The 14,840-nt window shown below is 38.0% G+C and overlaps 1 protein-coding gene across 16 annotated transcripts in view; it reads right to left on the bottom strand.

The window, feature by feature from the left end:
• Positions 1–651: 651 nt before the first annotated feature.
• The window catches only part of CAMTA1 (calmodulin binding transcription activator 1), a 950,491-nt gene continuing 936,302 nt past the window's right edge, over positions 652–14,840 (bottom strand). For 9 of the 16 annotated variants that reach the window (XM_073316807.2, XM_073316809.2, XM_073316808.2 and 6 more), the window contains one exon: positions 4,014–4,378. In XM_073316807.2, coding sequence (XP_073172908.2) covers positions 4,238–4,378 — 141 coding nt within the window. In that variant the 3' untranslated portion in view covers positions 4,014–4,237. The other 7 variants (XM_073316814.2, XM_073316813.2, XM_073316817.2 and 4 more) reach the window with 3 other exon arrangements.

Genomic DNA, 14,840 nt, shown 5'->3' with positions numbered 1-14,840 from the left:
CTGAAGACAAAGTCAGTTTTACTACTTGAAGTGCAACTAGAGCTCTGAAATGTACTGGTGGACTGGAACAATTTACTAAGGGTTGTGGTGGATTCTCCATCACTGACCATTTTAAAATCAAAATTGGATGTTTTTCTAAAAGAAGTAGTCTAGAAATTATTTTGGTCCCTTCTATGAAATATGCCTAATGAAGAGTATACATTAAAAACCACAGAAAAGAGTCAGGCCTGTGACTATATAATGTACATCATCAATACACAGGCTGAGAAGTCCAAGTGACTTCAAGTTTTTCACTCTTGTTGATAATTTTGATTAGATAAATGTGTTTCCTATTTCCTAGCTTCCCTCTTTTGAAACAGTTGTTAACTATAGATTTTAAGGACTACCTTCTCCTCTCACATGAGTACATGGATCCCACTGAATCCAATGGGAGCTGTACACACACTAAAAGCAGAATTTGTTTTAAAAAATTATGTTTACCTTTGAAATTCAGTCAGGTAAGAGACTGTGAATTTACAAGTAGGTCTTCTAAGTGTGTGACAGAGATCCATACTTTACAAGGATATAGAGATATATATACACATACTTGAGGAATCTTCAGCTTCTTCTTGATTAAAATAGAAGAGAAAATGTTAAAAGAAATACACTTAGTATGGGGAAATTTTTTGTTTTTAATTTACAGCAGAAAGAATATAAAGCATTCAGAAAACATTTTCCATATTTTAAGGGCAATTCAAAACATTTTGCATGGTTCCAGCAGCTGAGTTCTTCAACAGATCCATTGATTCAGTGATGCTTTACATGCACAGTTACAAAAATAAAACTTACAAAAAAGAGACATCTATACTAGTTTTACATGCAAGTCTTGGGGACCCCCTGTTGGGCACCAACTACTGTGTGGAACTGCTGTAAGCGTGCAACCATATAGGGAGTTCATGTTATATTCTTTATTTCTTTCACACAGTATTACTTATGTCAAACGTGTTACACAAAGGAGCAATTCCATATTCAGGAGGCAGAAGAAGGTCCTGCTCCTGGCACTTGGGAATCCCGATTATCCAAGAAAGCTGCACTTATGTATCTTCTATCAGAAATAAGTTCCACAGTCAAGAAAGGGGTAAGCAGAAAAGCTTTTTCAATAGGAGAGCATTTTTAACTCATCAGTGGTCACATTCAGTGAAAGGTTACAGCCCTGTTCAGCAAAGTACTTAAGGATATACTTAACTTTAAGCATGTTAGTAGTCCCATTAAGTTAATGGAACTACTCATATGGCTAACATTAAGCATGTGTGTAAATATTTTGTTGTAGCAGGGTCTTTATCAGTAGGTACACCACCAGGCCTATGGATCTGGAAGGGTAACTTGAAATAGCTCTGTATTTTACTGAAAATTTTAAGTACAAATATAAGGGGTTAAAATGTTTCCACTGAGGTCATTACTCTTGTTAGGAAAAGATTATATTTGTCATAATGCCAGTCAATGGGACAAACATTTATATTTCAAAATGTCAGAGTATTTCCAGGATTAATACAGAGCATTCCAGTTCATTCCAAAGGAGTTTATTTTCAAATTCCGTTCCCATTCTTTGTGTGTGGAATACTTAATGCGTAAGGTTCCATTTCAATAAAATATATGGAGATTATGAGGCTTCCACAGCCACAGTGTGGAAGCCAGACAATTTTTTTTTTTTAATTGAATCAGGTCATAAAGTAGAAGTTCACAAACGTACAGAGTTCTGATAAAGAGCTATATAGCACATATATTGTAATTCAATGCTGGCAGTGAAAGGAAGTAATTAAAAATCAGATACACTTATAGAAAAGGCACCAAGAGCACTGACCCCAGTTTTTTGCCACAATCTTTGTGTTTACCCTTTTTTTAAAGACACCAGTTTAAAAGCTCATTTGTGAATATTTTTAGGCTTCACAAAAAGCCTGGAGTTTAAACATTTTAGTTGGTGGCCAGGATCAAGAAAGAGCAACTATTTCAAAACTAACCATGTAAAATTTACACCAACCGTTTGGAAATTTTGAACTGGTACTAGCAACATAAAGTCACAGAAGCAATTTCTGATTTCAGCTACACTTGTGTAAATCCAGAGTAACTGCACTGACTTCAGGAGAATTACTCCTGATATTTACTAGTGTAATTAAGATCAGGCCCCTATTGTCTAAACGTCATGACAATTTTTAATTAGTATTTCAATTTAAAAAGTATCTGATTTCTTTGGCTCCTCACTATGTAGAAATAGCAATATACCATGACACCCCTACAAGACCAGTTTGCATCTTTTAAGTTTTACTTTTTATTTTTTTAAATTTTTGTGCATTTTTATTACATTTTCTGACTTCCAGCAGGAGATATGAAAATGTGAAACATATTTTCTACTTTCATACTATTTCTTTTTTCAGTTTATGTTCATTCTAAGTGTTCTTTATTGGAGTGAGTGTATGGTGTTAAGCTAGATACATTTTTGTATTCTTATGATTATCTGCTTTGCAAAAGTAACTTAATTTTCTTAAGCAATATTAGCATTCACATTACTTGGCACCATTGGCAAAAAATAAAAATAAAATTAAAAAAAAAACCTCCTGGTAGCCAAAATCAAATGTAAACATATCCTTTTTTAGTAAAGTTACTCTGCCTTTTTTTCCTAAGTCTAAATACAGTAGCTCTTTTTTTTTTTTTTGCAGTTTAGTCATGCTTTAGCAAAATGTTCTTCTAAAGAACATTTAAAATAAAGTTTCTTATAGTGAAATAAAGTTTTTTGTTTCATTTTACAGACCATAGCCACTAATGCTTTGCTTTTTTCATTTCTTTTTTCTTGAATTCATGCACATCTCTGTTTTAATATATACAATATATACAAACAATACATCCACACTCTTCGCTCATTCAGACAAAACTATACAAATAATAATTTTATCTTGCCAAGTTATTAACCCTTTGTGAATAAAATATTTAGTAATTAATCAATATATTCCCTTTCAAATATTATTTCTCATTTTCCATTTCTACCTTCTATATATACAGAAACTGCCCAGATTTTGATGAAATAGCCAAAATAAGAAATTTACTGGCCAGGATGGAGCACCACTCTGATCTTTAGGTGGTATAAATGTCCAGGCAACATATGTATGTGACTGCTCAGAACAACAAAATTACTGTAAAAAAAAAAGCGCTACATACGTTACAAACTATTTTAAGTAAATAATTAAAAGGCCAGAAAATAAAGTGCTGAATATGAGAATAAGTACATGACACTTGAAATACTTGCAGGTTCTAGAAAAAATACCAAAAAAGGAACTTTTAAAAACTTGCTCAAGCTGCTCTCTTTATTTCCCATGCATTACCCGTTTGCCTCATATGCCAACCCACTCTGTAAATTTCCACGGGATGTATTAAAAACCTGCAGATTTAAAAAGTTGCATTAAGTGTGCTGTAGAGAGATTCAAATAAAAAGAAAGGACAGAAGTGCAAAGGAAATGAGAATGCATGTACCCAATAAAGATTTACTGATCTAAGCCCCGCCACTGACTCTTGAAGCTTCAGTTTCTTGGAGATGATTGACAGGTGCAGGAATAGCATTCTTGTGTTGCTTGTGCATTCCCACCTTTTAACAATATTTTTGGTATAATATTTGTACAGTTCCACACGTTTTAATACAGCCCTATATGAAAAGGATAATTAATCGCTTCTTTTGGAGAGAATGAAGCAACTCACAAATTCCTCCTGGTGTTTTTTTTCCCATGATCCAACAGAAGATTGAGTTCCAAGATGTCTTGCTGAACAAATTAAAAGTTGTCCATGAAAGTGCAAATGCAATGACCAAAACATTACTGTTAAAATCCTGCAGCTGAGATTCCCAGAACTGCAGTGGGTTTTTTGTTGTTGCATGTCTCTGCTAAAAACAGAAAATGAAAACAGTCTGAAAAGCAATGTCACATTGCTACGGGATGCTGCTGTGTATCTTCAAGTTCCTTGGCCTTTTTCAATTCTTTCACTCTGAAACAATAAAAAGGCCCTCTATAACATTTCTATTCCAAACGAATTTCAACAGGCAAAAGTCAAAGGGATCCCTCACTACAACTTCCAGTATGAAGTAGCCATCACCTAAAGTAAACAATTGGGAGCCAGGGAAGGGGAGAAAAAACTCATTCAGAAAGAATTCACCTTTTGCAACCCATTTCTGGACAACTTTATTTAATACCCAAATTCATTCTACTATCAAATCATCTTACCTAATTATTTGTCTTTTATGACTGCTTTTCATCAACTGCTTTTCTGCTGCTGCCTCATGTACCAGATAATTTGAGCAAAACGCACTTTCTGTGCTGCCCCCTTTTCTAAGTAGGACACTGAACATGGGCAGCTGCTGCTGCATCCAGCATTGTGGGGAGAAGAGAAGAGATTTATTCCAGACTTCCATGGGAAAGTTCTACTTAATTTATACAGTACCATAGATTAGTAGAATTTACATGTGTGTATGGACTTTATACTGGCATCAGTGGCAAAGCAGGTACGTTACTTCAACTTATTATCTCAGTCTCATTGTCAGCATCTGAATAGTCTGGATACTTGTAGGATATATTTATTTGTATCTTCATAATCCCCAGTCAGGGGGACGATCTCTCCATGGAGTACTAACTCTGTAAAGAGCATTCAGATGCTACAGTTGTGAGCACTTAAGAAATGCAAGTGCATTCATTGATTTATGTAGCACCTATTACCATTGGATCTAGGTGCTATTTACAAAGCTGTAGTACATTAGTTAAGTGAAAATCTGGGAAATTTAAAACTAAACAAATTAAATATGATGTGTGTCATGCCTAGAAAGCCATTAAGGCCACTACTTGATTAACATACTCTTGCTTTTTGTTGCTTTGTCACTTCACTGAGGCTTCCTCGAAGTGACTAAATAAACAACTGCAGACACCCAGAATTGACCTAGGCTATTGCACTGTCAAGACTTTATCAAGTTGCTTAGTAAGGAACCCAGATTCAAGGGAGAGAGTTTGGGGTCCCAGTCATTGTTAGATAGGGAATGAGTTTCTAATGCAGTTTTATATACCTCTGCTTTTGTCTCCACTACGTATAGCTCAATTTAACTCGTCTTGGTCAAACAAAGCACTCAGTGTCACAAAAGGAACCGCACAGGGTTTTTTGTATTGGAGTTGAAGTAGCTCATTAGGACTATATAACCCATATGATTTTGACTATTTTTTATTACAATATACACAACTTAGTAAAATAATTTTAGACATTCTAGCTAGACACGGACTCATTTCTATGAACCATCACAATGCATTAATTCCAGTTCAGAATGAACAGCATATTAAACCTGATTTCAGATGCAGTGTATTGGAATAAGCCACTTTCTACAGAATCATATCTATGTGAAAAAAACCTGCCTGAGTCTGCATGTCCTTGCTCAGTTATTCTGAGGGTAGTTTTCCCCCAAAAGGTTGTGATTATGACCCAAGTAGAAGGATTTAGCAGAACACATACACAGTTGTTAGTATATTAATTTTTTAAGCAAATTGACTTAGAGACACTACAAAGGGACAAATTCAGAGGTGCTTTATAAAGTATTGAAAGTTTCTCATCTGTAAGTGGGCATAAGGGAGTCCAACTAAATCTGAATGAATGTAACAAAGCCATAGGTTTGCATAATTTAGATGCTATGGGGATAGAACAGAGGTGCTTAGCAGAAAGAGCAACTAATAGAGTGCAAATTAAAGTGGGTATCCACCACTACATTATCTTTTGGCCCCCTATGCCCAGAGACTTTTTTATACTTACATATTGATGTGTAACCAATACAAACTTACACATCATCTCTGAATTTGGCCCAGTGACTGTATGTGGAATAACTTTGTGTGTGTGCACCTGTGTAGAAATGTAGCCAGTATGGAGCTATTTGATGTTTTTAACTAGGTGTTTTAAACTATCTTTCAGCTAAATCAGAGCTCTAGCATTAAGGACATCCCGTAAGCTTGTGACACTGCGGGGCAAAGGTTCCAGCAATGAATGAATGGATCACACGGGTCAGTATGCATGCATTTAGAACATTACTCATTGTCTTTATTTTACTGAAGTGTTTGAGAATTCCATGCTTGGGAGGACACAGAGTGTGGATATTGCTGATCAAAAATGAAAAAGGGGTCTGCTGTATTTCATCACATGTGGCATGACTCTGAAGCCCTGGCTACACTAACAACATGAACTATGGCTGAAAGTGGCATCTCACTCCCACATTTTGAAACACTAAACAGTTTTGACTGACACTAGGATTTAAACCATTCCAGTATAGATTCAGGGAGCCCCATTGCTGTAAAACAATAAATCAATTTTGTAGTGTAGTAAAAGTATTGCAGTGAAAGACATGTCAATGGCTAGCTTTTCTTTTCTGCTGTAAGGGAGCTAAGGTGAAATCCTGGCTCCAGTGAAGTCAACGGCGAAACTCCCATTGACTTCAACAGATCCAGGATTTCACTCCAGTTGCCTGGGAGGAATTCTCCATTCTGTCTCCTATGGAGGTTACTCCATATTCTCTCTTTGCAGCTCACTGTGGTTGTTCTGCTAATTATCTGGTGGTCCTGTTGTTCTTGTATTACAGGATATACATATTCAGAACCAGTAGAGGGAATTTATAATATGGTATTTAACCCAATAAACACAAACTCAGAATATTCTTAATCTGTTAAAATTTAAGCTCTCTTTCTGTGCAGCAGGAAAGTGAAAAGTTACTTCTCCCTAGCTGTGCACTAGTTCACATCTAATGTTGAGACTAATCACACCATATGCACAAAATATCATCTACGATGCAGGACAGGTAGTGCAACTTGTGCATTTTTCAGTTGCACCTCTTACTGTAATACAAAATTCACCTGTTATTACTATAGGTCTCATTGAGAACATGCACAATTGGTCAGCTGTGGCTCTTACTGATACATGCTGTCTCCATGTTTAGCACTTCAACATGCAAGTTCTACACTAATAGAGCACAGTTTTGCTGGAAAAATGCAAGACATGCTTTGCTGCCAACTTCAACCTAGGACATGCAACATCTGTACTGGTGCATACCTGTTTAACTGGAATATGCATGCTAATGCAAGTTGATTACTGTACCATTCAATATTTGCACTAGTACAGATCCTGTTCACGAATATGCAACACCTTTCTTGGTCAAATGAGTCCTGTACTAGTTACAAGGTTTGTACAAATTTTGGAACTGGGGTGTTGGTTGATGCTTAAACATAAAGAACATACCATTCCTGAGTTTCCCAGGTATAAAATACAAAACAATGGTGTGTTCATTAGTGAAAGATGCTGCAGAGTGCACAATTGCATTCACAGACCGCATGTGCTTCACCACCTTGTATTCCACAGCATTTGGAAAATGACTCAAAGATGATGCTAATGTTAATACTTTTTGAATTTGTTACATTTTCCCACATAGTCAATAGCCCCATGTGTGTTGGGAGGGGGAAAGGAAGATAGGTGAGTGTATGTTTATACAGGTAGTCATTTATTTTTATAATGTACTGCATGTTAATACAAAGAATATGCCTAAACAGTGTGAAAGTTGTGGTGACACAGACAGCAATCAAGAAGATTAAAGCTAAGGATGATGTTTTATCTTTAACTCATACTTAGAAAAGCAGGGCCCAGGTGCAATACAAGGGGGTTCCTTGGCTGACACAGAGCTACTGGAATGGTTCTGCCTGTGCTCTTTGTTGCTCCTCAGTAGAAGGAGGCTGGGTGTAGTGGAGGAGGCGCTGGCTGTTCTTGGCTGGCTCAGTGCAGCTAGAATGTAAACTGAAGCACCTCTGAGGCTGCTCTTTTGTATAGTGGGGACTGGGAGTTGGGTGGCACAGAGATGGCACAAAGATCTTTTTTTCTCCAGCCCTGTGCCAAGTGCAAGAATGAAGAAACGGAATCAGTTAAGGTCTTCTTTTTGCATTTTTCTGAGCTGTTTTTAAATTGTTTGAGACAAAACATATACATATTTTTTCTTATATAGAATTTAAAATACTTATTAATGACCAAATAGCTCTGAATTGCTCTCAAGTGAACCTGAGATAATGTTTTTGAACTGATTATTTTTTGTCCAGTCGTTCAATCCGAAGTCTTGCCAATTTGTCACATAAAAAGTGCTCAATGCAAGTGCTTCAGAAACCCTCTTGGAAAGTAGTTACTCTTGTTCCCAGCAGTAGCCTTTAATACTTCCATAATTAAACAAAAATAATCTCTTGATGAGTGCCATTTTTTATTTGGTGATGTTTTTACAGTGATATAAACTAGAACAGGCCAGTTATCTTCCACTTCCTAGCACTCAGTGTAAAAAAAAACAAAAAAGTACAAACTAAAATTTCAAAATATGAAAATGTGATTCCAAGATGGATTCCTGGACAAATTATAACCCCTGTAAATAGAAATTCATAATAGCAGTGCTGCTCACAAGACAGCGACAGCTGGTGCTGCCTTACCTCAACTAGCCAAGACATTCTCTGCACCTTGTTTCATCTCTTTTCACTTTGAATTTCAGGTGGGGAAGGGGGCTGAGATCTGTGAAGGCTCCCTTCCTTTGCCAGCATTAGCAACCCACCAGAAATAAAAAATTGTACCAGATTTTTATAAAATGAAGGAGGCTTTTGCCCCCAAAATAGCTGCTCTCCGAGTGGATGGTTCATCTGGATGTGAGCAGGCTCCAAATTGCAGTCACAGGTGTCAGTACTTTAAGTCAGGGCAGCCATGGGCAGAAGTAGCACTAGGCCCAAGTTTTAGGTGGGGGCTGTAACTTGTCTCAGCTCTATATGCATGTTCTCATTAGTTAAGGGCATTTTTGAAAGTGGCTCTGCTGTGATGTGGCTGACAGGGCTGTTCAAGTGAAGTCCTGCTGGTGCTGAAATGTGAACTCTGTAGCCTGAGGCCCTGGAGCGCTGCCCCACATACAGCCTTCATCAGGAAGAGCTGTGATGCTGTTGCATTGGGCCCTGTGAATGGTGCGCAGAATTGGGAAGAAGGTGAATTTATTTTCTAGTGTATCTGTATGAGGTAGGGACCCAGTGTCAAAGGCTCCACTGGAGACCTCTGAATCACACATTTTGGCCAGAGGCCACGCTGGCCACCTCCAGGTACAGGGTCATTCTTCACAAGTGAGTGAAGGGCACCTGGATTGAGTAAGCCAGGGTGACAGGGAGTATCACTGCCCCCCTTTTATGGTGTTCTAGTAAGTTAACTGTGAGGTTTGGTCCTTTTAAATGTGAACAGAGCTTTTGAGCTGTGACCCTGTGATGCGTGAAGATCACAAACAATCCCACAGCTCCAAAAGTGCCCCAGCTAGACAGTTCTCATGACCTTTGGATTTTATTACTTATTCAAAGTTGCATTGTTATGTGCTGAAGCAATGTAGTAAGCAACAGCCCTGAAAGCCAGCAGCAGCTTGTATTTTATTATTTCCCTCAAATTTCATATGAGAATTTGTGAGCAAATGAATTAGGCCTACTTAGAAAAGTTACAGCAGACAATAGCTTCATGGGTAAAGCATAAGGCAAAGCTGTTTCATAAAAAATACTCTATAATGCCCAGCCAGGGAAATGTTCAATGAGTAAGTGAGTTTACAGCAAAAAAGTTCTGGCAATGCTGGAGGTCAGTAATATAAAGGACAGAGTGAATTAGAGCCACAGAAAGCTTTTTAGTCAGTTACCTGTTGCTCTGAGAGCTGAATTGACTTGTGTGAAATTTAGGAAATGGGAGCTCTTGCCTTTTTCCAGATATCTCATTTGGATTGCAAAACAAAAAAGACAGAAAGGCCCAATAAGAATGACACCCCAGAGCATGGGGCCTGCAATTTAACACAACAAAAACATTCAGTCCCTGCAAAAGGTAAATGAAACAAAATTATTTTGGAAACTTTCATTACAGCCACCTTGACACACGCCCCACATAACATTTTTCTCCCATTATCCTTACATTGGATCACTCTGGAGAGGGCTTTGCCCCCTCCCCCGAACATTGCCCCCATTCTTAATGTTACTACAAGACACATAAGAAATTGGGTATTTAATGCAATGGCTGCTGCATATCACACATTTCCTGCTTTTATTAAAAGAACCTTGGTGTACAAGGGTGGGAGAGGCTGTATCTTTGAACTGCTGGGGGAAGGACTGGCCTGCAGAGAGCAACAGAGGACATTTTATGGGGTTGTTCATTCAGGCATGAAATAAAGAAGTTGTACTTACCAGAGTAATTGACAGCAGATGGTACATATACCCTCCCAAAAGCAGAGAACCACATATAACCAATGGGATGAAGTTTTTAAAAGGATGCTGCCATAAATGAATTTATTCCTTATATTATTGCTTGTTTCTTATGGTAATTTTGCTTGTTCTGCCCAAGAAAACAGGCTAGAACCTTTGCTGTAAGCAGATAGTAGTTTAACCAGTACAACAGTTCAGGAAGACCTGATTGTTATGAATACCAGCTCCTCAGAATAATGGGAGAAAGGGTCACTGGAGTGTCACACATCTCTCTGTGAGTGTCTTGTTCAGAATACAGATGCAGGCTGCAGCTACAAAACTTGCATGTGGGAGGTTAATAGGAAGTTTAAACAAAGGAACAGGTGAACGTTTTATATGTTCAGGGGAGAGCAGTAGAGATTCGGCATAGCTGAAATCTCTTCAAGGTTAATTTGGGATGAAAGGAGCTACTAATGGTAGGTTATTACCACCAGTTCCTTCTGAAACAGCACGTTATCACTGCTGCAGTAATGTAGCCAATTAATAGTGACTAAATAAGGCCCTTTGAGATCTGCAGCTTTCTTACTTAAATCCCACCCAAAAAATCTTAGCCTGCTCTGGGAAATCTGTTATATTTAATCCAGGTAATTCTTTGGGAGAACACCTTCTCCCCTTCGCTTTTTTTTTCCCCCTTCAAATAATGAAACCTCATAATATAAACTAAAAATTAGGGCTGTCAAGTGATTAAAAAATTAATCACAATTAATCGAACTGTTAAACAATAATATAACACCATTTATTTAAATATTTTTGGCTGTTTTCTACATTTTCAAATATATTGATTTCAATTACAACTCAGAATACAAAGTGTATAATGCTCACTTTCTATTTTTAATAAATATTTGCACTGTAAAAAAAACAAAGTATTTCAATTCACCTAATACAAGTACTGTAGTGCAATTTCTTTATCATGAAAGTTGAATTTACAAATGTCAAATTATGTACAAAAAAACCTGCATTCAAAAATAAAACAATGTAACAGTTTAGAGCCTATAAGTCCACTCAGTCCTACTTATGCCAATCACTCAGACAAAGCTTGGTTACATTTGCAGGAGATAATGGTGTCTGCTTCTTGTTTACAATGTCACCTGAAAGTGAGACAGGCATTTGCATGGCACTGTTGTAACTGGCATTGCAAGATATTTATGTGCCAGATGTGCTAAAGATTCATATGTCCCTTCATGTACCATTCCAGAGGATATGCATCCATGCTAATGACAGATTCCGCTTGATAACAGTCCAAAGCAGAGTGGACCGATGCATATTCATTTTCATCATCTGAGTCAGATGCCACCAGCAGAAGGTTAATTTTTTTTTTGGTGGTTTGGGTTCTGTAATTTCTGCATCAGAGTGTTGCTCTTTTAAGACTTCTGAAAGCATGCTTCACACCTCGTCCCTCTCAGCTTTTGGACGGCAGTTCAGATTCTTAAACCTTAGGTCCAGTGCTATAGCTATTTTTAGAAATCTCACATTGGTACCTTTTTTGCATTTTGTCAAATCTGCAGTGACAGTGTTCGTAAATCAAACAACATGTGCTGGGTCATCATCTGAGACTGCTATAACATGAAATAAATGGCAGAATGCGGGTAAAACAGAGCAGGGGACATACAATTCTCCCCCAAGGAGTTCAGTCACAAATTTAATTAACGCAGTATTTTTTTAACGAACATCAGCAGCATGGAAGCATGTCCTCCGGAATGGTGGCTGAAGCATGAAGGGGCATGCAAATGTTTAGCATATCTGGCACGTAAATACCTTGCGATGCCAGCTACAACAGTGCCACTTTCAGGTGACGTAAATAAGAAGCAGCCAGCAGTATCTCCCATAAAGGTAAACAAACTTGTTTGTCTTAGGGATTGGCTGAACAAGTAGTAGTGGACTTGTAGGCTCTAGAGTTTTACATAACTGCACTCAAAAACAAAAAAAAAAAAAAATCTACATTTGTAAATTACACTTTCACAATAGAGATTGCACTACAGTACTTGTATGAGGTGAATTAAAAAACTATTTTTAATAGTTTTTACAGTGCAAATATTTGTAATAAAAATATAAAGCGAGAATGGTACACTTTGTATTCTGTGTTGTAATAGACATCAAAATAGTTGAAAATGTAGAAAAACATCAAAAAATATTTACTAAATTTCAATTGGTATTCTATTGTTTAACAGTGCGATTAATTGTGATACTTTTTTTCATCGCAGTTAATTTTTTTGAGTTAATCACGAGAGTTAACTGTGATTGACAGCCCTACTAAAAATCTGTCTGCGTGTTGTCACTGTGCGTGCAACACAAACACGTGTGTGTATGCATATACATTCAGTATGTGTGGGGTGTGTCAGTGTGTGTGAGTATTAGTGTACTGTATGGTGCGTACATGCAGAGACAGGGTTTGTGTGCATGTTGATACATGCACATTTACAGCAATAAAGAATAAGTCTCTTATGCTTCAGCAGAGCGACAGGTGATACGCCTAGCAGCAGCTCATCACTTACATTTTCCAAATATATAGAAAAAATACTAGTACAGATTGCGAGAGTAAGAAGCAGAAACTGTGGTTTATTGTGAAAATGAGAACTGTGCACTTAGAATGATTTCTGATGCACCGTGCTAAAAGGTATTTACAGTCCCCTTGTGCACATAACCCATTATTCACTGAAAAACTGCTCGATTTAAAGTCATTAGTCACTGGCTGCACTTACCTGATTCACATTCTTTAATTATTTGTATTACAGTGGATCCCAAAGGTCCTAATCAAGGATTGGGCCCCACTGAGCTAGGCACTATGCAAGTATGTACAAAGACAACTGACATATGGGGTAGAGGGAACACAATCAAATGTGGACCATTTTTACATACATATATCCATTTGCAATATATTTTGTGCTCAGTTATTATAGATGAAATGCCAAGTCTCCCCTGTGCACCTCAAACTAGAGTTCACATAGTGGTTAGTTCCTTATACATGTCATATTAAAGGTAGGTCTTAAGAAAAAATCTATGAACATCTGCTGCTTCCTTACTATCTCAGATGTCAGGAACGGTTATATTTATACAATTATATAATTTATACAATATACATGAAGCCATTTACATCTATAGTATAAGAAGATTCCTTTGTTTTATTTGGAAAATCATGTGGGCTAAGAACTATCACTGTAGATCTTAGTGGTAGATGGAGAGGTGAGCCATTGAATGGGAAATGGACCAAAAAAATCCACTCATATCTGCTGTACATTAAAAGGTGGAAGGTGTTAAATTGTGCTCCGCATACATTCTTGTAACAGAATAGAATATTTAATTTAGACAATTTCTCATTAATTTCAGCCACTTACAGTGAAACTTCAGAGCATTTTTTTAAAAACATTTGAGGAATCAATGTTTTACTATATATCAGACTGTGATACAGACAGACAGTGAAATCATATACAATTCAAATAAAAGCGAAGTGATTGATGTTCCTGGCTGTTTTTTGGTCATATAATCAAGCCATTTAGATATTTCGTACCAGTGTGTAACTAAGAGATTTGAATCCCATCCATCCTACTATATATAGCCTATGGAGAAACCTGCACATGTACTGCACCTGTAGTTTCCGATATGCCCTACAATTCATTTAAACTGCAACAATAGCAAGAGAATTCTTATGTTAAATACATTCCATTCACAGGTAGCACTGAACTCTCTAGCCGCTGCAGAACGCCACACTAAAATCCCAGGGGCAGATCCTCAGCTGGTATAACTTGCCATAGCTCCACTGAAATCAATGCTCTGTCCCCCAAACTCTCTCCCTTCAAAATTACCTGGGTCTTTATTTTCATTATTGAATGCGACGAGAAGGTTACTCACCTTGAGCAGTAACTGAGGTTCTTTGAGCTGAGTGTCCCTGGGGGTGCTCCACTCCAGGTGAAGGTGCATCCCTGCGCCGGTGCTCGGGGAGTTTTGCAGCAGTGCCCATACAGGTTGCGCAGGTGCAGTGCCTCCCTCGCACGCCGTTGGCGTCTCAATAGCACACGTGTGATCCAGACTCCTCAGTTCCTTCTCTACCCTGGAGCCTGCCCCTAACTCCGAAGTAGAGGGGAGGACGGTGGGTAGTGGAGCATCCACAGGGACACTCATCTGGGAGAACCTCAGTTACTGCACAAGATGAGTAACCTTTTCTTCGAGAGAGATGTCCCTGTGGGTGCTCCACTTCAGGTGACTGAAGAGCAGTGCCCGCCTAGGATGGTAGGGGCTTCGGAGTTGGCTGAAAAGCAACTGATAGCACAGTTCAACCAAGTCGAGTATCCGCCTGAAGGCCTTGTGTGACAGCATATTGTTTAGCAAAGGTATGTTCTGAGGCCCAGAGGTGGCGGCCTTGTAAATGTCTATAAGGGGAACGTTGTGTAGGAATGCTACTGACACCAATATGGATCTAGTAGTGTGTGTGTCTTGATCCCTGCTGGAGGTTGTATGCCTTTTAATTGATAGCATAAGTGAATGCATCCGGATATCCATCTAGAGATACTTGAGTGGATATGGAGTTACCCTTAGAACTTT

The sequence above is a fragment of the Lepidochelys kempii genome, chromosome 18 (genome assembly GCF_965140285.1).
Source record: "Lepidochelys kempii isolate rLepKem1 chromosome 18, rLepKem1.hap1, whole genome shotgun sequence".
NCBI classification, from domain to species: Eukaryota; Metazoa; Chordata; order Testudines; family Cheloniidae; genus Lepidochelys; species Lepidochelys kempii.
This window is presented reverse-complemented; position numbering and strand designations above follow the sequence as displayed.